Genomic DNA, 21,915 nt, shown 5'->3' with positions numbered 1-21,915 from the left:
TTGGTCTGTTACATGCACATTGAAGTTCATTGCATTAGAAAATGTGCAAAAGGTGAAGGGATCCGGATACTTTTTTAAGGGATCAGAATTTGGAAGTTGGAAAGATGAAATCAAATCCACAACATGCCAGACAATAAATAAAAAAAAAAAATAATAATAATAATCCCAAATGAATCCCTGTCTTATCCATCAAACGCTTTCTCAGCCTGGAGATATGCCACTCAGCCTTCAATATGTGCTACTATTCACACCTTTTCATGCGTTGACAAATGCAGATCAGCTTTCCCCCAAAACGTGACAGAAAATTGAGATGCACTGCTGTCTGACTCTTGTCTGTTTCAGTTTCACTCCAGAGAGACGCTAACCAAGTCCATCTCGCTGCCACGCAGCGCCTACTGGCAGCACATCACGCGCCAGGCCAGCGTGGGGGATCTCTACAGTTACCAAGGTACATGGGAGAATTTACTAATTATCAAAATCGGCGTGACGCTCTTCGGCTTTACCTGGATTTACATTGAGACGGAGATCATGACAAACTGAGGATTTTTACAATGACTGACCTTTAGCTGTGCTGTGCAGAGAGTGCACTCGATACATAAAGAAGGTAATAAAAGTAAAAGTATTTTGGCGATACTTTTAACATTTTTATGTAGATTATGACAGGAATGTACTAAAGGGATTTATTTCTGGTAATTTATTTGCTGATGAAAACCCCAAAAATTCAGTTTATCAACAATAATCACATTAGAAAAATAAAAGTAGGATTTAAATATACATAATCGGGGTTCATTTTGTTGTACCCTCAGTCCATGCCAAAAGATTTGCACGGGTTTCCTTCACGTTTCGCTCATGTTATTCCGGTTGCTTGTGCACCATTTTCACCAAAACTTGTTTCCTTTTGCTCAACTTTCACTTAATGTGCTTCAAATAGCACTCTTATTAGTCACTGTCTTTGCACCTTTTGACGCTTAACCTTTTTGGTGAAGGTGTCGGTAAACGTCAACTGACAGCCGTCAAGTCCACCCCATGGTAACACAGGCCCAGCGGTTTCCAACGTTGACGCACATCAGCCAGTCGTGGGTCTTGAGAACCTCTTAAGAAATCAAACTAAAAAAACAAAAAGGGTAAAAAAAAAAAACTAAAAAAAACAACTATATTGTTTCTGATGCTGTTTGTGTTGTCATTATGTTCCTATTTAATTTACTTACTGAAATGTTTTTAACCACTGGTGTAGGCCATAACGAGGTCGTGACATCACATTTCTCATTGAAATTCTTTATGCGATATCCTACGTTTCTGAGAAGTAGAATTGAATTTGGGTTTCGATTAGCTGTAAGCTATAATCACCATAATTGACGGAACTAAAAACATGAAATGCATCACTCCAGCATAATGACTCTTTGAGCTTCGCTCTTCGAAATAAATGCTGGAATTAATCAGCTTTTTATGATAATATAACTAAATGCATTCAGACTAGAAACAACAACAACAACAATGAACAGAAAAGAGAACCTAATATTACAAAGAAGTAGTTGACTTAAGAATTATAACAACTTTTGTTGCTACTTTTTGATCGCTGTTCCTCCCATTGGTTTGAAGCTTTCTAGAGCTGGTTGTCGCCATGGATACTATTTACCGATTTGTCCTGAAGTGCCACACGTGGGAACCCAAGTCATGTTCGCTGCGTTGTGTGCTTGTGCATTTATGCAACACCGTTATTATCAAGAGTTTAATCAAAAATGCTGAATGAAACCAACTGGTTTTCTAACAAAGGCCAATTAGTGTTGAAACATTGTTACAACAGGTAAGCATAGACATTTTAATGCCTGTTTGTTTCAGGAGAGGTTATTCAGTTCATTATCGCTACTTGTTTACCTTGAAGTTAGGGTTGTATTAATTGAAACATAATCCTTTTTACATTACAAGACGATGGAAAATGAAACTTCTGGAGTGGCCTGTAGGGCAGTGTTTAGTTCAAACTGGGTGGGCATTTCTGAAATGTTTGTTGGATTTAAATTAATTTGCCAGGAAACGGTTACGTTCTTGCCGTACGCAGAGCTTACTCACGAGCAAGGGATGTTTGTTTTTCTCTCCCAGTTTCTGTGAAGGTTGGTTTCTGTTTAAAAGAAGGGGAAAAGAGACCCAGCATTTGACATTTTCCTAGATCTCCATCCTATATTGTGCTGCGCCAAACATTGACCCGTGAAAACAATCTGGTTCTGCTCGTGGATCATTTTAAAGCTACGGTGGAGAAAGCCGCGCGGTGGGAGACGTGGGTTACCAGAGGGATCAAATCGCCTCTGTGAAGCCATCGTGTTTGTAAATCTGCCGTGCAGAATCATGCGGCGGGCCGACCCCGGACAAAAAGCAAAGCATTTTCGTAACTTCATCTGAAAACCGTTTGTTGGATATGTCAAGTCCATTTCTTTTTTGTTTTTTTAAAAACAAGGACGTACAACGTCTACTGAGTAAGAAAGCACGGTGAAGGTAGATTGATAATGTGGGCTGCTTGTCAGAGCAGGAATAAAACAAGAACCCCTTTTCCTATGTTTACCTGTAGGTTTGAAGTTGCCTTTGACTATCAACTGAGTAGATTCTACAAAAAATAAAATAAAAAATGCATTCAACTGACCACAAATGCATTAATAATGCAGCAGCTATTCTATAGCATCTGAGGATGGCACCATGTGTCCTTTCCGTGCTCGTTTTCTGCACATGTACTTCAGGAAGTGTAAATGAGTGTTTGCACGTTATATGAGACCAGAGGCAGGAAGGTGATTAGTGAGCTGATGCGCTTATCCTCTGTCCATGGTATTAGTTGATTAGAAGACTTATCTGAGGATTATGGGTCTTTTGGTTTTCACTGATAGAGCAAAAAAAAAAAAAATCGAAAGCCAGGCAAAGATGAAAGTCGCTCTGACGTCATCATTTTCTTTTAAAAAGTGAAGACTGTTATTTCCCCCATCCCTCTCATTATCATTTAATTGTGTCCTGATAAGCTTGAAAGCAAGCTGTGTGCTCTCTCTGTTCCAAACATCAACATGTTTGTGGATCGCAGAAAACCAAATGGTAAAAAAAAAAAAAAAAAAAAAAAAACGTTCACCTCGGGGTTAATTCCTCGCCGGCTCGCTCTTTGCAAAAGTCTGCTGCCAAACTCTCTTGCTCTGTAAACTACGGCGAGCAGACGAGCTTCTCGGTGATCCATCACCTTGGCACCTCGGTCCTCCCACACTTTCCTCGTGTATCCGTCCGGTACGCAGCAACCTTTCCGCAGTCTTCTGCTCATACGGATGCAGCACTGTCGTCGCGTCCCCTCGTTTCCTATGAATAAATTTGAACGCATCAGTGTGTTTGAGGTCCTGTCGAACAAGGAGGTCTGGAAGGTGATTCTTGGGTGGGATGTGGAAGGAAGGGGGGGGGGACGGGGTGGTGCTGAGAGTTTAATTCGAGCTGTGACATGTGTTTGGACTGTAAAAAGGCACGGGAAGACACACAACTCCTTTATCATGGAAACGAGTCATTCTGGGATGAATCCAACCACAGAATTACTGCATCGATTCCTTGTGGACAACAGGTCTCCGGCTTTTGGGAGGGAATTTACATCCTGTTTCTGTAAGTGGACATACAAGATGAACGTATAGCGCAGAGGTTTGTAGCCTTCGCTTCCACGCGTAGAGGTTATTACCCTACAGTCTACCCAGCGTCTTTTACTCTGATACTCGTAAATAAACACCAAAAATTTGGTGATTGATATAATTTTAGTACTCTATTTTCTATTTTCCTTAGAATGTCGGCTTCAGTGTCCTGCGCACGTAGTGGTACCTCTTATAATGATGTGTAAAGAATACTTAAGTTAATCAGAGTCTATGTAGTAACTTTTAGAGATCACATCCCCTTAGCCGCTCCTCAACATGGAACAGACGTGCCATTAAATTAAGGTATTTGTGTGTTTATCTTACCAAAAAAGTGTGCTATTATTACAAATGTAACTTGTCCAATTTGCCAAATGCTACTGGAATTAGGAGCTTTGCTAAGGTGAACCTAACGTTGACCTTTTCAGCTTCGTCCCTACTGCCAGCGGTGGACGATCAGTGATGTTGTGGGACTGTTTTTCGTCCAATGAACCCCCGGTAAAGTGCATGGCATCATAAACTGATTTTAAATCGAATGGTCTTTGTCAAGAAAGTAAAAAAAGGGGTTGTCATTAGGTCTTTCAACAGGATGATAATCCGAAACATCCAGCCAGATGAAGACAGTAGATGCCACTTTTCTGGCCATCTTAGTCCCCAAACATAGATCCTTTTGAAAACCTGCAGGGTGAGCAGAAATGGAGGAGCTGGATCACAATCCAGAGGGATTTTGCTGAGAGGAATCATCAAAGGTCCTTGTGCCTTTGACGATTCCTGTTACAGGAGAAGACTACGCGCTGTCCTACTGGCAGAAGATTGCTATAGAAATAACTTCACTTGAAATAACATATCTAAAATTAAAGGCTAGGCTTTTGGACAATTTTCAGTGTAAGACCGTGCTACTGTGAGAAAAGCTTAATTCTTTAAGTCCAGCTGTTTCAGGGGTGCCAAAAAGTGTAAATGCTGTTGGCACGGTGCATTATATGCTCCTCTTAAACCTAAATGAATCAACATTAATACGTAGACGTGACATTCACTCGCCATGCGCTCTAATCCAGCCCTGCATGATGACTGCTCCTTGCGGCCCAGAGGACGCAGCTCTCAATTCACATTTGGACAACTCAGACCACAGGTTTGTTTCTCTTCTGTACTTCAGGCTCGTTCTGTTTGGGATTACAAATAAAATGACCTCGTATAACTATCCGTCTTCTATTAGAGTTCACTATTTTCTGCATACCTCTTGCACACTGAAAAGTCCTTGGTGCAGAGTCCCGGCCGACTCCATATTTGAATCAACTTAAATGGCTTGAATTAATTTGGAATTTAAGCAATCTCTCCAAGTAAATATGGGTTTTCCCCCGAATGCCAGTGCCGCGCTTAAGTATTCACAACTTAATGAGCCACATTACGAACGCAAACTCGATGTGTTAAAGAACCACATCTTGCTACATCTAAGGGGAGAAGGGTGTTTCTACACCAGCTTTGTACATTTAGAGAAATGTACACTTTGTCTTCACTTCAAAGTAGCTCAGGTTTAGTCAGATTTGATGGATGGCATGTGTCGGAGCAGCAATTTTCTAGTATCACAAAACGTTCTCGATTGTATTTAAGTCTGGGCATTGATTGGGCCGTTTGTAACGCATAAATGTGGTTTGATCTAAACCGTACGTGGCTCTGGCTGCATGTTCAGCGTCGTCGTCCAGCTGAAAGGTGGAGCCTCTGCTGAAGTCTCAAGTCTTTTTCAGCCTCCAGCAGAACCGACTAGTATACATTTCCATTCATCTTCCCATCAGCTCTGACCTGCTTCCCTGTCTCCCTGCTAAAGAAAAGCATCCTCGCAGCATAACGCTGCTAACGTTGACCGAGAATATGGTTTGTTGTTTGTTTTTTTTTTACAGTAAAGGGGTGTAAAGATAACGAGTGCTGCATGCAAATACACTATTTTGGTTTATGTTCCTCCATATGTTGCTACTATGCTGCTTCATTTCACAATAGGTGCCGTTTAGTGTTGGTCAATCACATAAAACCCCCTCAAACTACATTTAAAAAAAAAAAAAAAAAAAAAAGAACAGTAATCACTCAAATCTCTGGGGAAAAAAAAATAAAAGCACAAAATCACTCTAGTTTTACCATTATTGTTGTAGTGTCATTTATTTCTCAATGGCAGTCGGAAAACAGGTTTTCTGGACCGCCGTGGCTGGCTGTGTGTTTGCTCCTTGGCTCTTTCAGCTCACACATGATGAATATCCAATCAGCACAGTCAATTTGCTGAGTCATGCTTGGGTTGCTTTCAAATACCCTGTGGGTATGGAGAAATAATTAAGGAACACGGCTCCTTTTCGCCCTGTTGGGGTTGATTCACCTGTTTGTTTGCTTGAGTTATCGGGGAACCAGGCACTAAAGAAGCAGAACTGATTCATTTTAATATGTTTTTACATCAGTTTTTCTTTTGTTTTTTTGTTTTTCTCCCGTTTCTGTAGCCAAAAAATGCCCTAGAAATACCTCCCACAACTTTTGTTTACTACCATTACAAAGCAGAACAGAGCGTATTAGAAAGATGTCAGATAAATGTTTTATTCCCCCGGAAACTCGCAGTGTATTCTCCATGAATACAATATATCTACTTTCCGCTGTCTTCCACCCCTGCTTTTCCTAATGGGATTCACTCGTTTGCATTTCAGTGAAAAACTGCTATTTTTTCCAGGTTTGCTGATGCAAAGAAATAAGTGCACTTTAGAGTTTTGGAGCCGGAGAAGCAAGGTACCATTGCCTATCAGGAATGGTTCAATTACCAGCTTTCATACTGGAAGGGAAAAGGGACTGTAATCCATGCTTTCTCTTCGTTGCTGTTTTTTTTTTTTTTTTGTTTACCCATTTACAAGTTGTCTCTTCATCCTCCTGCTCGCTCCGTGCTTTATTGCACTCCAAAGTTTACTGCTGGAGCATTAGCAATTCTAATGAAATGGAGCGCTGTACTCTGTTTGATCCGCCCGGGAGTGATACTAAAGGGATTTTTACCAAGAGGTGGGAAGAATCAAAAGACACAATGATGGAAGAACTAGGGTGATGACACTTCCCTGCCTTCCAGCAGGCAGCGTGAACAACATGGAGACGTAGATGCAAAATACCAACTCCTAAATGAAAATTTGCGAATGGTAGATTGTGAGTTCAGCTGTTCTAGTTCTAGATTTATTTATTGTTGTTGTTGACTAAATCAAGTTTTTGATAACCCCACAGCTGTTTAAAGCAGGGTCAGGTTAGAAAACAAAATCCCAAACTTTGCAAAGTTCAATCCATCATCTGACAGTCAAAACGGTGTAGGAATGATGGCCGCAACCAAAACAGGATTTCCCGGCAGGCAAAGTAACCAGAGCGTTAATCAGAGATTAGAAGGGCCATGATGACTCTGGAGGAGCTGCAGGACAGAAACCCATAAAAGTCCCATTCGTAGTTTACCATAAAACCATGCAGGAGATGCAGCAAACAATTGGAAGGAGGTGCTCTGGTCAGGAGAGACTAAATTTAACATTCCTGGCCAACATGCATCACCCAATCTGTGTTGGTCTGTCACATAAAATCCCAGCAAAACAAGGGACAGGAGCTGCTATCTCACATAATCTAGAGCCTGCGTTACATGGAGCGTCTCCTCGGCTGTTGCTAGACTGCCATCTGGGCAGCTACAGTTGGAGGAAGGAAGGTGTGGACAGGTGTGTGTCAACATGCATGCATGAATAGCTGCTTGTGTATCCAGGTCTGCTGTTTCTCCCTCTTAATGTGTGTGTCCGCGTGCGCGCGCGCGTGTGTGCGTGTGTGTTCTCCCTGCCTGTCCTGTCTGCTCTGGCCCAGCAGCTGCCACCCCAGGCCAGATAGGATGACATGACCTTCCCCAGTAATGAAAAGGCACTGACAAATCACTGTCTGCTTCTCATAGTGCGAGCGCAGGAGGAGGGATGCTGACGCCAACATCATCCCGCTCTCCTCCCCTCTCTGCGGCTCTCCGTGGTTTTGTTGTTGTTTTCTCGCAAGTGTGTCTACATGTTTGTCTCTCGTCCAAAAGCAGGGCTCTCGTCGGGGGTCTGTCCCTAGACAGCCGTGTTTATGACTGAGAGGATGATGGGCTCTGCTTCACCCTCTAACTTCCTCTCTGGGCTCCCTGCCTCGCGTCTCTCTCTTTCTCTCTCTCTCTTTTTTTTTTTCTTTTAGCCTTAATTGGCCGTGGTTGAGGAGAGGGATTGTCTTGGCAAAGATGTGAAAAGGATATGCCTGGTTGCACACCAGTCGTTTCAGCGATCTATTAAATACAACTTGCAGGGAAGAGGGGAGCGTTCCTCCATCTTTACCCCCCCCCACCCCCACCCCACCCCTCCGCCTCTGCTTTGGCTTCCTGTAGCATGCGCTGAGCTGCATTTCTGACTTGGTATTTCTCTTTTGTTTCAGGGAGTGGTGGAGAGGAAAGACTAACAGACAGAGGTGTGTATGCATGACTCACCTGCCGCCAAGCATCCCGTTTCGTTCTCATCCTCACACCCACGCCAGCCCCTCTGTGCCTCCTCCCACTAACCGTTCCCTCCGCTCGCACATGAAAATGCTTTTTCTGTGTTTTTCATTCTCACTTTCCCTTTCTCCTTCCATGCATATCACTCCTTCCAACCCCAAACAGCTCTTTTTTATTTTATTTTTAACTAGACTTCTCTCTCCCTGTTGCTCTGACACGCACTCACCCTGTCACTTGACACTGATTACCAGCCTGACTGGGTCATATGTTGTATATTCCAAGTCCCAGTTGGCGGAGTCATGGAAGCAATCCCGGCAAATAAACACCTACAAACCACAAACTTCCAACGTTTTAATTGGGATTTCATGTAATAGGCCAACACAAGTTACTGGTAGTGGAAGGGAAATTATACAGTTTTATAAATAGATGAATGAAGGTACTCTGGTGAGATTAGGCCTACTGCAGAAACACATTTGATATTCAGTTTGGAAAAACAATGTATCTGTAGACGAACAGAAGAGAAGGCCCAAGTAAGTCCTACTTCAAGTCTGCCACAAGCAATGTCAGCATATATGTGGTATAAGGTGCGCTGCACGGTCAGACGAGACCAAAACTACGTAAACAAAAAGGCACCACTGACATATGGTGAAACACGGTGGTGGCAGAATTATGCTGGGGTGATCATCGTCTTAGGTGGGAACAAGAGTCCTGGTCTCAGCGGATGGAAGAATGGATGGAGTTCAGACAGGGGAAAACATGAAAGAGGCTGAAAAGGAGTAGACACTGGGATGGAGGTTCATGACGAAACCCCGGATACACACCCAGAGCAAAGTCACGGCTTAGAACGGTCCAGTCGAAGTCCGGTTCTAAATCCAATCGGTGATATGTGGAAAGACTTGAAAATTGGTGTTTGTTCACATTTCACTGAGCAAAAAGAAAACTGAGTAATTGACCAAGATATCGATTTCCAGGTCCATAAAGCTGCCGTAGAAACATCTTCCAACATGCTTCCAGTGAAAATGTGTTGACTGCAAAACGAAGCATAATTTGCAGATCTTTATCACTACAAAACCATATAGCATCTTTCTCTCATTTCACAGCTGTGAACCCTCTGTGCATAGTTGTGAAGGTTCGCGCAGAAACAACATGAAAGCAGGTTTCATGTTGGTTTATCACATGAAACCTAAGTAGAACACATTGAGGGAGGTCTGCGGTTGTGTTGTGACTGAATGTGTGACTTGTTTGAGAGAACGGGTCACACATTCAGTCACATTTGTGTTTTTGAATTTGCACAGGTTCAAATCAGATTCAGTTATCAGCTCCTTTTTTTTTTTTTTCCTTTTTTTTTTTTGCATCTGCAACAGTTCTGGAGTTAGAGAGTTAACATGAACTCACCAGGTTAAAGTTAATTATAGTGTTGTGTTGCTTTTTTTTATTTGTTTATTTATTTATTTTTGCACCTCCTGAAATATTGATCAGTGGCCACTTCCTCCTTGTTTTCGTGCACGATCAGCAGCTTGCCAGTCGCTTTATCCTCGGCCCACCTCCGTGTGCACACTTCCAAACAGCGCACTAATGTATTATTAATGCTCTCACGGTTAGACAGGAGCAGCCCTTCGCCGTCGAGTATCCATTACTCCCCTCTCGGTGCATTTAACCGATATGAACTGCGGAGCAAATTGGTTCAATTAATTTGAATTAAGGTGCAGACGGAGCCGGCGGGACACGGGCCTAGGAGAATGACGCAGGGAAATGAAGCTGTTTAACCGACAAGCAAATCTGACTTGGACTAAAGCGTCCAACTTATTTCAGTTTTTATTTGTTCTGATAGGAATCTTTCAAAGAGTATTCTTCGGTGTGTTCAGCTGAGTTTTTTTTAAAAATTTTTTTATTTATTTTATTTTCTCCTCCCGAACAGGAGCAGGGTTGTCGAGGACCTTTATCCCCCGGGCACAGACGTTCCCCAGCTTTCTGTCTGATGAGCCCGAGCAGGAGGAGAGGAGCCACCGCCACCAAGAAGAGGCGCCGTCGCCCTCTAGTGGCTGCGAATCCAGTTGCAGCCTCAGACCGCTTCAATGACAGGGAGCAGCTGAAGCGGCTGTGAACACTCAACCCGTGACTGTAGAGAGGATTCAGCAATCTGTATAGTGATACGTGTAATATACCTGTAGAAGCTGTAGAAGGGATCCTGGAGGATCGTCAAGTGTGGCTGCAGAGATAGCTTCTAAAAGTGCACCAAAAATCCTCTGTGTGTTATTTAAAGTGTTTCTCGTCGCCATTGTTCTGTTTAACTCTGCATGACCTGCTACTTTCACAACATTTTTTTTTTATTTTTATGTTTTTAAAGCAAAGCACTTGGAAAGAAGTTAAAGGCACTATTACCTAAATATCTGCTGTAAAACAGCTTTAAGACACTTATTTTTCTTTTCTGAAGTTGATAAAATAACATCAGGCGTAATCCGGCAAGGTGCTGCCTCAGCAGCTGGTCCAAGAGAAACTCCACCAATTTTGACACAAATCCCCCCCTCTCGCCTCCCCACCGCTCCCCCATCAGCTTTGTCGCGAGAATGTGAAATCGATCAATGCCTCACACAACAAAACAGCTTGATGTCCACGGCAGCGATGAATCAGCTAAACTTTTCTAATCGGCTTCAACCAGCGAAGGAAAAAAAAAAAAAGTCATTCATAAATGGGTTGGGGCGGACCGTCGTGTCAGAGATGATAAAAAGCGCAGCCCTCCTGCAGCCTCTGCTTTAAGCTGCTGACATTACTCTCCACTACAGCAAATTGACTTTAATAGCATCTGAGCCCTTCTGAAGCTCTGTCTGTCAGAAGTTACTGATAAGCTGTTCATAAGCAGAAAGGTGTTAAAAAAAAAAAGAAAGAAGGGTCACCTGATGGGATGATGGGTTATGCAAATCAGAGATAAAATTCATATTTGGGGTCCATAATAAGCTAAGAGAATGCTTCTTGAGGAGAAAAATATGACATCAGGCATTCAGTGAAAGTTGCTTTTGAGGTTTTTGTGGAGGTTTAGGAAATATTTGTGATTCAGCAGAACCACAAATGTGAGCCTTCCCGGGGTTCCAACTGGTGAAGTATGGAGTTAGGTTTCATCACTTCGAAGTCCGAAAGGGTACAAAAAAAAAATACATGAAAAAATGTTTACGTTTCCAGAACCTTTTCATCATTCCATTATCAAAAGCCTTTTATCCTCCATACAAAAATTGATGTGCGTCAAAAATTGAACGTCACCGTGAATCTACCGTTCTCTAATGTGAAACGATGTGGTAGCAGCATCATACCGTTGGGATTCCTTGACAATTTTGAACCGCCTCGTGTCAGTCGATCCTATTCCCAATAAATTACATAAAAGTTTGTTGTAGCAACGTGAGAAACGGTGAGCTCTGCTGTTGTGGACTATCTTAGACCAAGGTTTTAAGCAAATATAATAAAGGTCCAGGTGTCTGACAAGCCGTCAAGTCACTTTTTTACTAAAACACAGAATAGCAGCCCCACTTCATGTGTTTTGTGTCATGATTTGTGGAACATAAAACCCAGCTAGGCAGATGTACTCCTCTCAAATAAGCACATCGTTATAAAGATGGCAAAAAACCTTCTTACTCGCTCAATTAACCAACTCCTCTACTAGTAATTACACTGACAGTCGCATCATGTCATTCTAAACTTGATCTGACCATCTGCAGTGTCGCTGCCCCGCTGTTTTGCTCCTACTTCCTGTTCCTGCCTTTCTCGCCATCATTACTGTCAAAAAAAAAAAAAAAACTCCTAAAATATTGGTTAAAAAAAGTTTAGAGAGAACATCATTGATCCAAGAATAAAGTGACAGAAAGGCAGGACAGAGACGGAAAGCTTCAATTACGAATCCATCTGTTCCTGCAGCTTCGCTGACAGTGCGGCAGTATAAACAATACTTGGTAGGTTTCTGGTGTTTTGGCGGCTTGGATCATTCATTTCAACTTTCACAATATGGATGTCAAACAGAGAATCAGTCAGCCAAACTTTTTTTTTTGTGCCCACGGTCTCTGCTAACAAGAGGTCATTGAATCATTGAAGGAGAAACGGTAGGTTAACAAGGCAGCGCTGCATTTTACTAACAAGATGCATTTCCTCTTTCCAGTGTTTTCAGGGGAAAAAAAAAAGATATAATGATTCTGAAAAGTGAGTTTAATGCAAAGTAATGGGAACTTTCTATTGTTTTTTTTTTTTTTATTTTGACCCTTTTTATTTTCCTGTTGAGTTTGAACACTGAGTGTGCCAAGTAGAGACTAATGTACGTCGCAGTGAAGTCTTTACCTTTTGCCGCTAATCTAAACAGAGCAACAACTCTTAATGAGGAGCCCCTTTGTCAGCTACAAGGTACTGAAGGGAGTGAAAAATAGTTCAAAGATACAAACAATAATTCTGAGCTTGTTTATTGGTTTTGCGAACTGCCCAGATGTGGTTTAATGGCCTCCGTGGAGAACAGTTCAGGTTCAATACTAATGCTGCGCACCTACTAGCTAATTACTAGTGTCAGGAACTGAGACTTTCATATATCCCAACTAACCTACGAGTGCCCCATACGGATTTTGCTCTGAGATAATGGGCACTAACCGGACTAGGGCTCACAATAGCTTACTTTGATTTATGAAACAAACCCAGATTTGTAAAAAAATCAGCTACTTCATGTAGCTCTTAGCTGGGTCTTAAGGGAATAAAAAAAAAAAAAAAAAACTATTTCTTACCACAACTATTTCTCATATTGGTTGGCTATCCAGCACAAGGACCTCTAAAGAGGCTCGGAAGGAAGCTAAATGTTGCTCTGGTAGTTCTATAGCTAAAAAAAAACCAGACATGGTATTAATCTCCTTTTAACAACAATATACCGCTTAAAACTTTGCTAAGCTATATTTTAAAACGGTGAATTTAAGTATTTTCATGTGTTTGTGACAGAATGAGCGAGAAAAGGGATATTAACAGTGTAGCTAAAATATGGTAATAATACTAAATCCTTTTTTCTGTTGCATAAATCTAAATATATTTTTTAAAAACACACAACTCCACATGATAAAGACCCTAGTGCCTTCAGATGCTGATCGCAGAACCAAAGCAGACACTGGACTCTCTAAGTTTGCCATTGTTACCTTAGTTTGTGATTTACTTTAAAAACCTAAACGACTTTAGAAGATTCTGGAAATATTGTCGACCCAGTGGTGTGCCATGTGACTAGAGTTGCATTTTCTACTTTGCTGTCCACCATCACCAGAACCTTCCATGACATTAGGCATGGGCTGGTATGAGATTCTCATGATACTCTTAAAGAAATATATTATCTGGTCACTGTGAAAAAAAAACCCCAAATCGTTTCACCCAAATTAACTGCATTTAAAACAGCTCCAGCTTAGTACAGTGGTAACCTTAAAGTGAAGGCTGGCTTTTACATCTGGACTATCAATTATTCTCTCAACCAGAAATATATTTTTAAAAAAATTTAAGTGTCAGAAAAACAACATTTCAGCTTCAGTTTAGCCAGATGACCTAGCATACAGCAACAGCTTTTGCCTCAGACAACTCCAATCACTCCCAAAGATTTTATTGGCTTCTTAAGAAAAAAAAACAAAACAGACTGTGGCAAGACATTTTGGACTCTGGTACCTGGCCCATGCCTATATTTAGTGCAGAGATTGAACGTTTTTCTCCTGCTTTGCACATTTAAGTGGGTGAAAACAAAATGGTTTCCATTGACAATCAAATGTAGGCTGCCAAGCAGTTTTTTTTCTTCCATGTTTTAGTTCTTTTGTTGTTGATGTTGCTGTGCCACCGCTTCATGCCCACTAATTCACTCCTATACCCAATTAGTTGGAAAGTTACAAGCACATTTTGTCTTAAGATACTTTATTATTTATGCTTTAACAAGTATTTCACTTTTAGGAAGACATGTGTTGAAATGTTGGGTCACAGTAGTGCCCTGGTCGTCTTGTTTTAGTTGCAGCGTGGTGAAATGTATGTGGAATAGTCCCTTTCTGTTTGGGGTTGCACTTACCGAATCGCCTGGATAAAAGCTACAGCTGATTGTGCTCATTTGCCATTTTTTCTTTTTTTTTTTTGTTGTCGTTTCCTGTATTCACTTGTTTGTAGAGATGTCGTTATGTTTTGTGTTCTCTAACTTTATATGTTAATAGCACTTTGAATACACTGGTTAGGACTGCAGTTTTCACAAATGTACATATGTAATGTTTTTAATGAACATAAGGGTAATAAATTGAATGTTCATACCATAAGGGGGTTTGGATTTAGGCACAACCTTTGGAATACCTTTTGCGGAAAGTGGTAAAGTTACAACCAGTGGTGGTTTTTGATATGGGCAGTTACCCAGGGTGGTATTAGAACAGGGAGGCCATACCAAAAAGAAAAAAAAAAACTCTGTAGGTTGTGCCTTGGACACATTTTCTATTGCTATTATGGATGGGGAAACATTGGAGAGTTGGTGTCCTATGTGAACTGCTGAAATAAGTTCACATAGGACTGGTACCACATTCTATTCAGCTCCAGAATTGCTACTATTTCTTGTTTCTTTTTGGTGCCAAACATGCCAGAACCGCAGCTAAAAATGTGTAATTAAACGTAAAGTGAGTCACACAAGAGACGGAACAAGCTGGTTTTGTTTCGAACAGAGGCAATATTCTCACACAGTCCGGCCTGCACTCCTTTCCCCAGGCCGATTCATCTACACCTTGATTCATGTGGCCTTTGCAGTTCACGTTTCAAGTAGGTGAACAACCCACAGGAGCGAGCGCCCACTACTGTGGTAAATCGGCCCAGTGACACACGTGCGACCTCAACCTCTCTTAAGGCACGAGTCGAAGGCGCCTCGATCCTAGAAGCGAGAAGCGAGGAAGCTCTGAAAGCAAACGCGTCTCAAATAACCAACAGGAAATACGGTGAGCGCGTCTTTGAATATGAAGGTTTGCCGTTTCTAAAATGTTCTTCTTTCCAGCACCAAGATTAATTCGTTACATGTTAATTGGAAAATATTAACATATAATGAGCAAGCTGTAGTTTTTGTTTGTTTGTTTGTTTTGGTGTAAATCCAAATAATGTTCTTAAACTAGTAACCTGTCCTGACAACTAGATTCTTCTGAGCGTCGCGGTAGTTGCAGCTATTAAGAAAAAAAGATTGGGGGAAGATGGAGCTGGATGCAACCTGACATGACGTCATCCAATTGTTTAACCTTGAACCTGTTTATCTCTGAATTTGAAAGCTGCAGCTCGTGTCTAAACCATAGTTTTTCCATATGACTCACGGCCATACAAGACGAGCACAGACCAGAGTGATCTTACCAAGGTCTGGGCTATTCACCGTTGCAATCTAAACGTTCTTTTTCTGTCTCCTCCAAAGTAAAACCACAAAATCTTCTTGACCCTTACAAGTAATACTTATATATAATTTATAAAGCTTTACAAGTATGCCAGAAAAATGTTTTATGAAATGAACCATTGGTTCCACAGACAAAGGAAAGAAACATATTTACATTGACCAAAACTATTTGAGTCTTTTTCCATATTTGTGGAGAACAAGAAGTAGGTAAACCTACTTAAAAAATAACCCCAAGTTTATAGCCCTATGATACGGCCAAAGGCTTGAATACAAAAAGCATGAGGTACTTTATCATTTAGTCAGGGCTCCTATGCATTTTTCATTTCTCAACACACTCATTTTAATAATAATAAAAAAGTGAACTTGGAGCTTTCCAGTATTTTTTTTAACAAATAGAAAATGAAGCAAATGTCATTTGCTCCATTTGATTAAAAATAATCAACATGACTAAAAAAGGAGAAAGAGACCCCATACCACATGAAGTAGTTCAATTTTCCAAAAGAAGGTGGTTTATGGTTAAAGCTTCAATTTTAATTCTTCTAGACGCTGCATTTTTTTTTTTTTTTGTCATTTCTTTTCACACATTCCCACACCATAAGACAGAGAAACACAGACGCGGTATTATTTCTGTCACAAGGAGTCTTTATCAGTCATGACTATCGGTTTCAATACAGCAAATATCAAGTATCATCAAATGTACATTTACGGTTTCTTCAGAAAACATCACAAAGGGAAAACAAAAACAAAAAAAACAACACATGAACCCAAAACTGTAATGTCCCTTTATGTTCCACATTTGTCTTGCTTCCTAGCAGAATAACCCGCTTATCCATTACTGCCTCTGCCACTGCCTCCACTTCTATGGAGATAAATGAATTAAATTACACAAACAGCACAGAGTTTAATTTTACAGCAGCTGCCATACACCGCAAATACTGATTTACAAAAGCAAACTCATAAAAATAAAAATAAATAAATACAAAAGGGAAATAACATTCAACAATTGATCTTGTTTTTTACATTTTATACACCAAATGAGGGGGTAAAAACAAACAAAAAAAAAAGAACATGGATATTCATCAAAAAGCAGTCAGAGGGGGTAAAAGGAGATATAAACTGCAGCCCAGGATTTGCTAATTAGAGTTCAGCTTTCACACTGAGGGCGTGCCGTAACTAGAATGCAGTCAGAGAGCCTGTTGGGGAAGGGGAAAGAAGCAGTCTCAAGTGACGGTACATTGCTGAGCGACTGCTTTTCTTCCCCATTAGATGATTAGACACTATTGTCAAGCTCTGAATGGAAACCAGGAGGGATGAAAGTGAAAAGAGGGCAATTACACAGGCTTTTGTCAATCGTTTTACTTGGAGAGAGTTAGAGAAGAGAATGATTATACGGGCTTTTGTCTTTCTCCTCTGTGTGATGGTTACTGTCAAATATTGTTTTGCCGAAAAAGCAAACATCCCCTCAACAATAATTACATAGTACATTTAATTAGGGGGGGAGCAAGGCCGGTCCCAAACAGGCCCCGTCAGCTTTTCTGACTCCGAGATGAGCGCCGGCTTGTTAACTCATTTCAAACCGCCGTGTGAATATTAAACAGTGCCGGGCACGATCCCCCCGCATTTGATTAAAAACTCAAATGGATAATTACGGTCTGCGCTTGCTGACATTTATTTATCCTCGCTCTGATGTACAGTGAATGGGGTGTGAATAGCCTGAGAGCGCGATGACAGATGTGAGAAAGCGACACGGAGTTACAGCGCGCCTTTTCTTTTTTTGTCCTGAGGCTGACGTTTGGTTTGGAGCGAGCGCCCGGCCGGCAGGTTGGCATAGATGGGGAAGCTTTTAGTCTGCTTGGATTTCTTCACAATCCTGGGACACAGAGGGACGTTCTCATAGATATTCGGCTGTGAGGAGGTAGTAGTGGATGTTAGTAGACTGTAAGGTAACAGACAGACAAACATGACAGGTTTTCACCAGCAGTGCAGGAAGGAAAAATGCAAAAGCATTCACGCCTCTCAATTTTTTTTTAGCACACGTTGCCACATGATTACTATAAACTTAAAGGTATTTTAGAAAAAATATGTGATGAACCGAAAAAAGTGCTGTGTGACAAAACACACATGGCATTAAAAAAAAAAAAAAAAAAAAGAAAAAAAGTTACATTCTGAAAAGTGTGGCGTGCATTTATTTTCAGCACTTTTGCTGCTGTTACAGCTTTTTTGGAGTATGCGTCTACCAACTTTACACAGTGGGAAGATTCTGTCTTTTCTTCACAAACTCAGACCGGAGTGAACGCGATTTTGAAGTCTTGACACAAATTCTTTTCTCTCCTGACACGTGAATATGATCCGATTAAAACCGCTGCTTTGTAGCTCTGGCTTTATGCTTAGAATTCTCATTTCTGGAGGATAAATGTCCACCCCATTTTGAGACTGATGCGTCCCCCTGTTCCTGCAGAAAGAAGTCTAAAGAAACAAAAGGAAAACATATTTCTCTATTTTTACAGAGTTATGTGAAGGCCTTAAAGGGGGTTGAGTACAAACACACTTTCAGATTTCGGTGCATCACATAATCCCAGTGGAATATATTGAGTTTTGTGATTTTACTGCGGCAACATGTAAAAGTGAAGAGCATGGTAACTTTTTGGAGGTCCTGCAGATGTCAATACAACAAAATTCATGGCTAATGGATGATTGTGTTATTTATTTATTCATTTTAAAATCTGAACGCTTTTGACACCAGCTCTCTTCCAGATTCTTCAAACTGCACAGCTGGGGGTGGCGAGCAACAAGTCAAGCTCTCTGTATCAGATGGGACGTGTGGCTTTAACGTTAGTTGTAAAGTGGAACAGCTTTGTAGTTAAGCGCGTGTCTTATGAGGAGGTGCGGGAGAGCTTTGAAGGAGTCGAGCGTAAAGACGAGAGTCGATACAATGAACAAACTGACGCCTACCTGTCTCTGAGTGGGGTGCAGTTTAACTCGGTACTCCTCCCGCCGCTTTTTTTTCCTGTGATGATTGTCACACAAACAGGTCCACTTATGAGCCAAAAGCAAAAACAAAAAACGCACACACACAAATTTAAAACAATAATATATTGCCTTAACTGACAATACCTTAGCCTCAGGGCAAGTATGAGGAAGGAAATGAATAGAACAAGTCCAGCAGCTCCAGCTCCGATGTAAACATACAGCATGTATAGGGACAGACTGAATCCACCTGGTTGGAGAAGAGAAATAATTTAATATGGAATATCTGCAGGCCCATTCAATAAATTAGAATATTATTGAAAGGTCCATTTATTTCAGGAACTTTATCACTAAACGAAACACATGATGATTAATTACGCACAGATGGATGCTTTAAATAATTTATTTCTGTTAATTATGATAAATTGCAACTTACAGCTAAAAAAAATAAAAAATAAAGCTTGAATATCATATCAGACCAATAAAGATAATTCAGCAATATGCCTAAATGAAAAGTGTATTTAAAGGTTGTCAATTTTCAAAAGGTACTTTTAATCTAACAAATGAGCTTCATCGGAATGCATATTCTAATTTACTGAACATGACTGTAGACAAGATTAGGCAAACCACCTGAAATTCAACTGCATGGATTCTCCCGTATGTAATGACAGATTTTTTTTTTGTTTCTAATGACATGTGAATTTATGTCATGACCCAGCAGCACACCACGTTACAGCTGCTCTAGCATGAGTCAAAACAATGAACAGGAATCTGTGGTTTTCACACCCCTAAATGTGTCATAAGCCATTTTTCTTTCGCCACATGTGCTACATTGCAGCGTACTTGTGCAAATGGCAATAAGCATGGGAAATGATACGGCGTCTGTTTGAGGGGCTGACTTCACATCCGGCGTGTTGCTCTGTGTACCTGGAGGAGCTGTTCTGAGTTGCACAACGGTGGTCTGCACCCCCACGTCCGTGTTGAAGGTGCAGCGATATAAACCGTCGTCCCCTGACGCAACGTCAGTCAGGTGCAGACTGAGATCCAGGCTGTCGGCGCAGTCCACCCTGCCCCTTTCGCTGTAGTCCTCGCCCACCAGACCCCCCTCCACCTTCTTACAGATGCCGATGATGACCCACGGACGGCCGTGCAGCATCTTCTCCAGGATGACCTGGTAGATGGTGCCGTTGTGCGGGTGCTTGCAGCTGATGGTCAGGTTGCTGCTCTCCTCGGCCACCACCTCTGAGTCTACCGTGACTTCCTCTGGGGGAGGGGGCTCTGTGCTGTTGTTATCTTCTGGTGGCTCATCTGCAGAATGAAAGAAAAATACATCTCAGAATGGAAACATTAAAAGACGACCTGTGTTTCTTTCGGGTAGAGAGGCAGATTGGTCTTAGAAAACACGGAGTTTACCTAAATCCTCCACCTGAAAGTCCTTAGTCCAGGGTCCCTGAGGGAAAGTCTGGACAGAGCAGTGATAGAGCCCGATGTCCTGATGCGTGACATTCTTCAAGGCAATGCTTCCATCCATTGGCGTCGTTCTCAGGAAATCTATTCTCTCCCGGTAGGTGTAAGGGACGGAGACTCCGAACTCAGGAGAGAACACAGCAATGGGGTTCTTGTCTGGCACTTTGGTCCAGGACACCATGCTGAGCTGGCCGTCCCAGGGACACACGCAGGCCAGCACCATCCCTTCCTCCAGCCGTACCGTTTCGACGTCTGTCTGTTGGACAGCAACTAGACAAGAGTTTCACTGTTCACATTCTGATTTTGACACAACGTGGTTCAGATTTAAGCATTCACGGCCAAAGGCAAACAAAGTAGAGAGACAGAAAAAAAAAACTTGGTTTGTTAGATTTTCTTGACAGACGTTTCTATGGAACACTGTTTACTAAACACTTCACAAAATTTCAAGGCAGCTCAAATTCATAAGAAACATTTCTCCCCCATGTTTTTCTTGGACGCAAGTCGCTTATTTTCCATCAGGCTGGCCTCCAAAAATATCCATTTCATTATGGCTGCAGAAAAACGTAAACCCGACCACTCTGCAAGCTCTGCAGCTGGTGGCAACTCACTTAGTTGTCCCCTGCTTAGGTTCAAGCACCTGCTGGATTTCCTTGGGCACTCTGAAGTTTTTCTCAAACCTCTCCCTCCAATTAAAGGTTGATTTAGTTCTATCTTACAAGCAGCAAACTTCTTGCCTGTGAAGCTCTTTCGATACCCAGGGCTGATGCCGACACTGATTTTCTTGAAAAGCGGTGTTGGCAAAGAAGCGACACCTACAATCACTTCTCTCTTCCGAAGCAACCATTCTACTCTTCTGTATTAATCAGAATAACAGTGATTGATTTTTGATCATTAAAAATTATGCTAGAAGGTAATTTTGTGCTAAAAGTCAGTAAAAATATGGCTCACATGCTTACAGTTATTGTAACTGATCTGATCAGCTTTCAAAGCAGTCGAGACTCAAAGGTAACCAGCAAAAGGTGAGGCAATCGGTTTTGTCACAAAAGAGACTGTGCAGTCTATGAAAAGGAAACTGTGAATCTCTATATTTTTTTTTAACAAGGTGAATAAGAGTTTGCATTGTTGGAGTGGAAAGAAAATGAGTGCTCATCATAAAGCTTCAGCATTTAAATAGAACATCTAACAATCTTAATGAGACAATATTTTATCACGTGAGTTCAGCAAAATGTCTTAATTCAATAAAGGTTGAACAAAATTAACCAGACTGTTTTATTTTTCCGAATATATAGTTTCTAAACTCATAAAACTACATCATATATTGAATAAATGCAGTTATTTTTACTAAACAAAACACGACTGAGAAAGTAAATTCATGACGTTTGTCATGAATTTACTTCATGACAAACGTAAACAAAAACAAAAAAAATAAAATATATATATATATACAACCTGATCCCATTGAAATATTTGTAGACATAAAGCAAAAAAAAAAATATCCCTACCTTTAAGAAAAGGGAGAAAGAGGAGTACCATGAAGTACCAGTAGTCCTTTTGTACAGCTTCCATCTTGCCCCACCGAGGAAGAATGAAAGCTACATTGATGAGACGAGTGCACAGGCACCCGAGCTGCACTTCCTGCTCCATCTCTGGCTACAGAGAAGCACTTCAGCTACAGGGCCACAATTCATGGCGTCCCACTGCTGGCACGCTCGACACAGAGAGGCTCTTTATCACCAGGGCTGGAGATGGATGGCAAACTTACGACATCATTCTGCATGTTGGGGTTTATAATGAAGTTTTTCCCCACAAGGAATTCAACACTGAAAACTGGTTTTCACATGGATTTTATGCATTTAAAAAAATGATAGAATTGCCATGACTAGAGAAGCGACATTCAGTAATAATAAATGTGAGCGTTTTCTCTAAATGTAGGGTTTCGCCATTTGAAAATGTTTCTATGTTGTGGCTTTCCACAA

The 21,915-nt window shown here is 41.3% G+C and overlaps 2 protein-coding genes across 4 annotated transcripts in view; one reads left to right on the top strand and one right to left on the bottom strand.

Annotated features, from left to right (window-relative positions):
- dok6 (docking protein 6) overlaps positions 1-14,408 on the top strand; it is a 60,013-nt gene extending 45,605 nt beyond the window's left edge. The window contains exons 7-9 of one of the 2 annotated variants that reach the window (XM_015000184.2): positions 343-448; positions 8,067-8,099; positions 10,043-14,408. In XM_015000184.2, the coding sequence (XP_014855670.1) occupies positions 343-448; positions 8,067-8,099; positions 10,043-10,203 (300 nt within the window). In that variant the 3' untranslated portion in view covers positions 10,204-14,408. The remainder of the gene's footprint in view (positions 1-342; positions 449-8,066; positions 8,100-10,042) is intronic. The other variant, XM_015000185.2, reaches the window with a different exon arrangement.
- A 1,718-nt stretch (positions 14,409-16,126) lies between these two features.
- cd226 (CD226 molecule) lies at positions 16,127-21,844 on the bottom strand. 2 transcript variants are annotated; one of them, XM_015000192.2, is made up of 6 exons: positions 21,442-21,839; positions 19,886-20,209; positions 19,400-19,780; positions 18,620-18,722; positions 18,458-18,512; positions 16,127-17,410 (listed from the first exon to the last, which is right to left on the bottom strand). In XM_015000192.2, the coding sequence occupies exons 1-6, from the start codon at positions 21,581-21,583 to the stop codon at positions 17,258-17,260; spliced, it is 1,158 nt and encodes a 385-aa protein (XP_014855678.2). In that variant the 5' UTR covers positions 21,584-21,839; the 3' UTR covers positions 16,127-17,257. The 2 variants fall into 2 exon arrangements, with proteins under 2 accessions (XP_014855678.2, XP_014855679.2); XM_015000193.2 differs by having other exon boundaries at positions 17,257-17,441; positions 21,442-21,844.
- Positions 21,845-21,915: the final 71 nt, after the last annotated feature.

The sequence above is a fragment of the Poecilia mexicana genome, unplaced genomic scaffold (assembly GCF_051168715.1).
Source record: "Poecilia mexicana isolate PSO_F unplaced genomic scaffold, ASM5116871v1 scaffold_20, whole genome shotgun sequence".
NCBI lineage: Eukaryota > Metazoa > Chordata > Actinopteri > Cyprinodontiformes > Poeciliidae > Poecilia > Poecilia mexicana.
The sequence above is the reverse complement of the archived record's forward strand: the minus strand, read 5'-3'. Positions and strand labels throughout refer to the sequence as shown.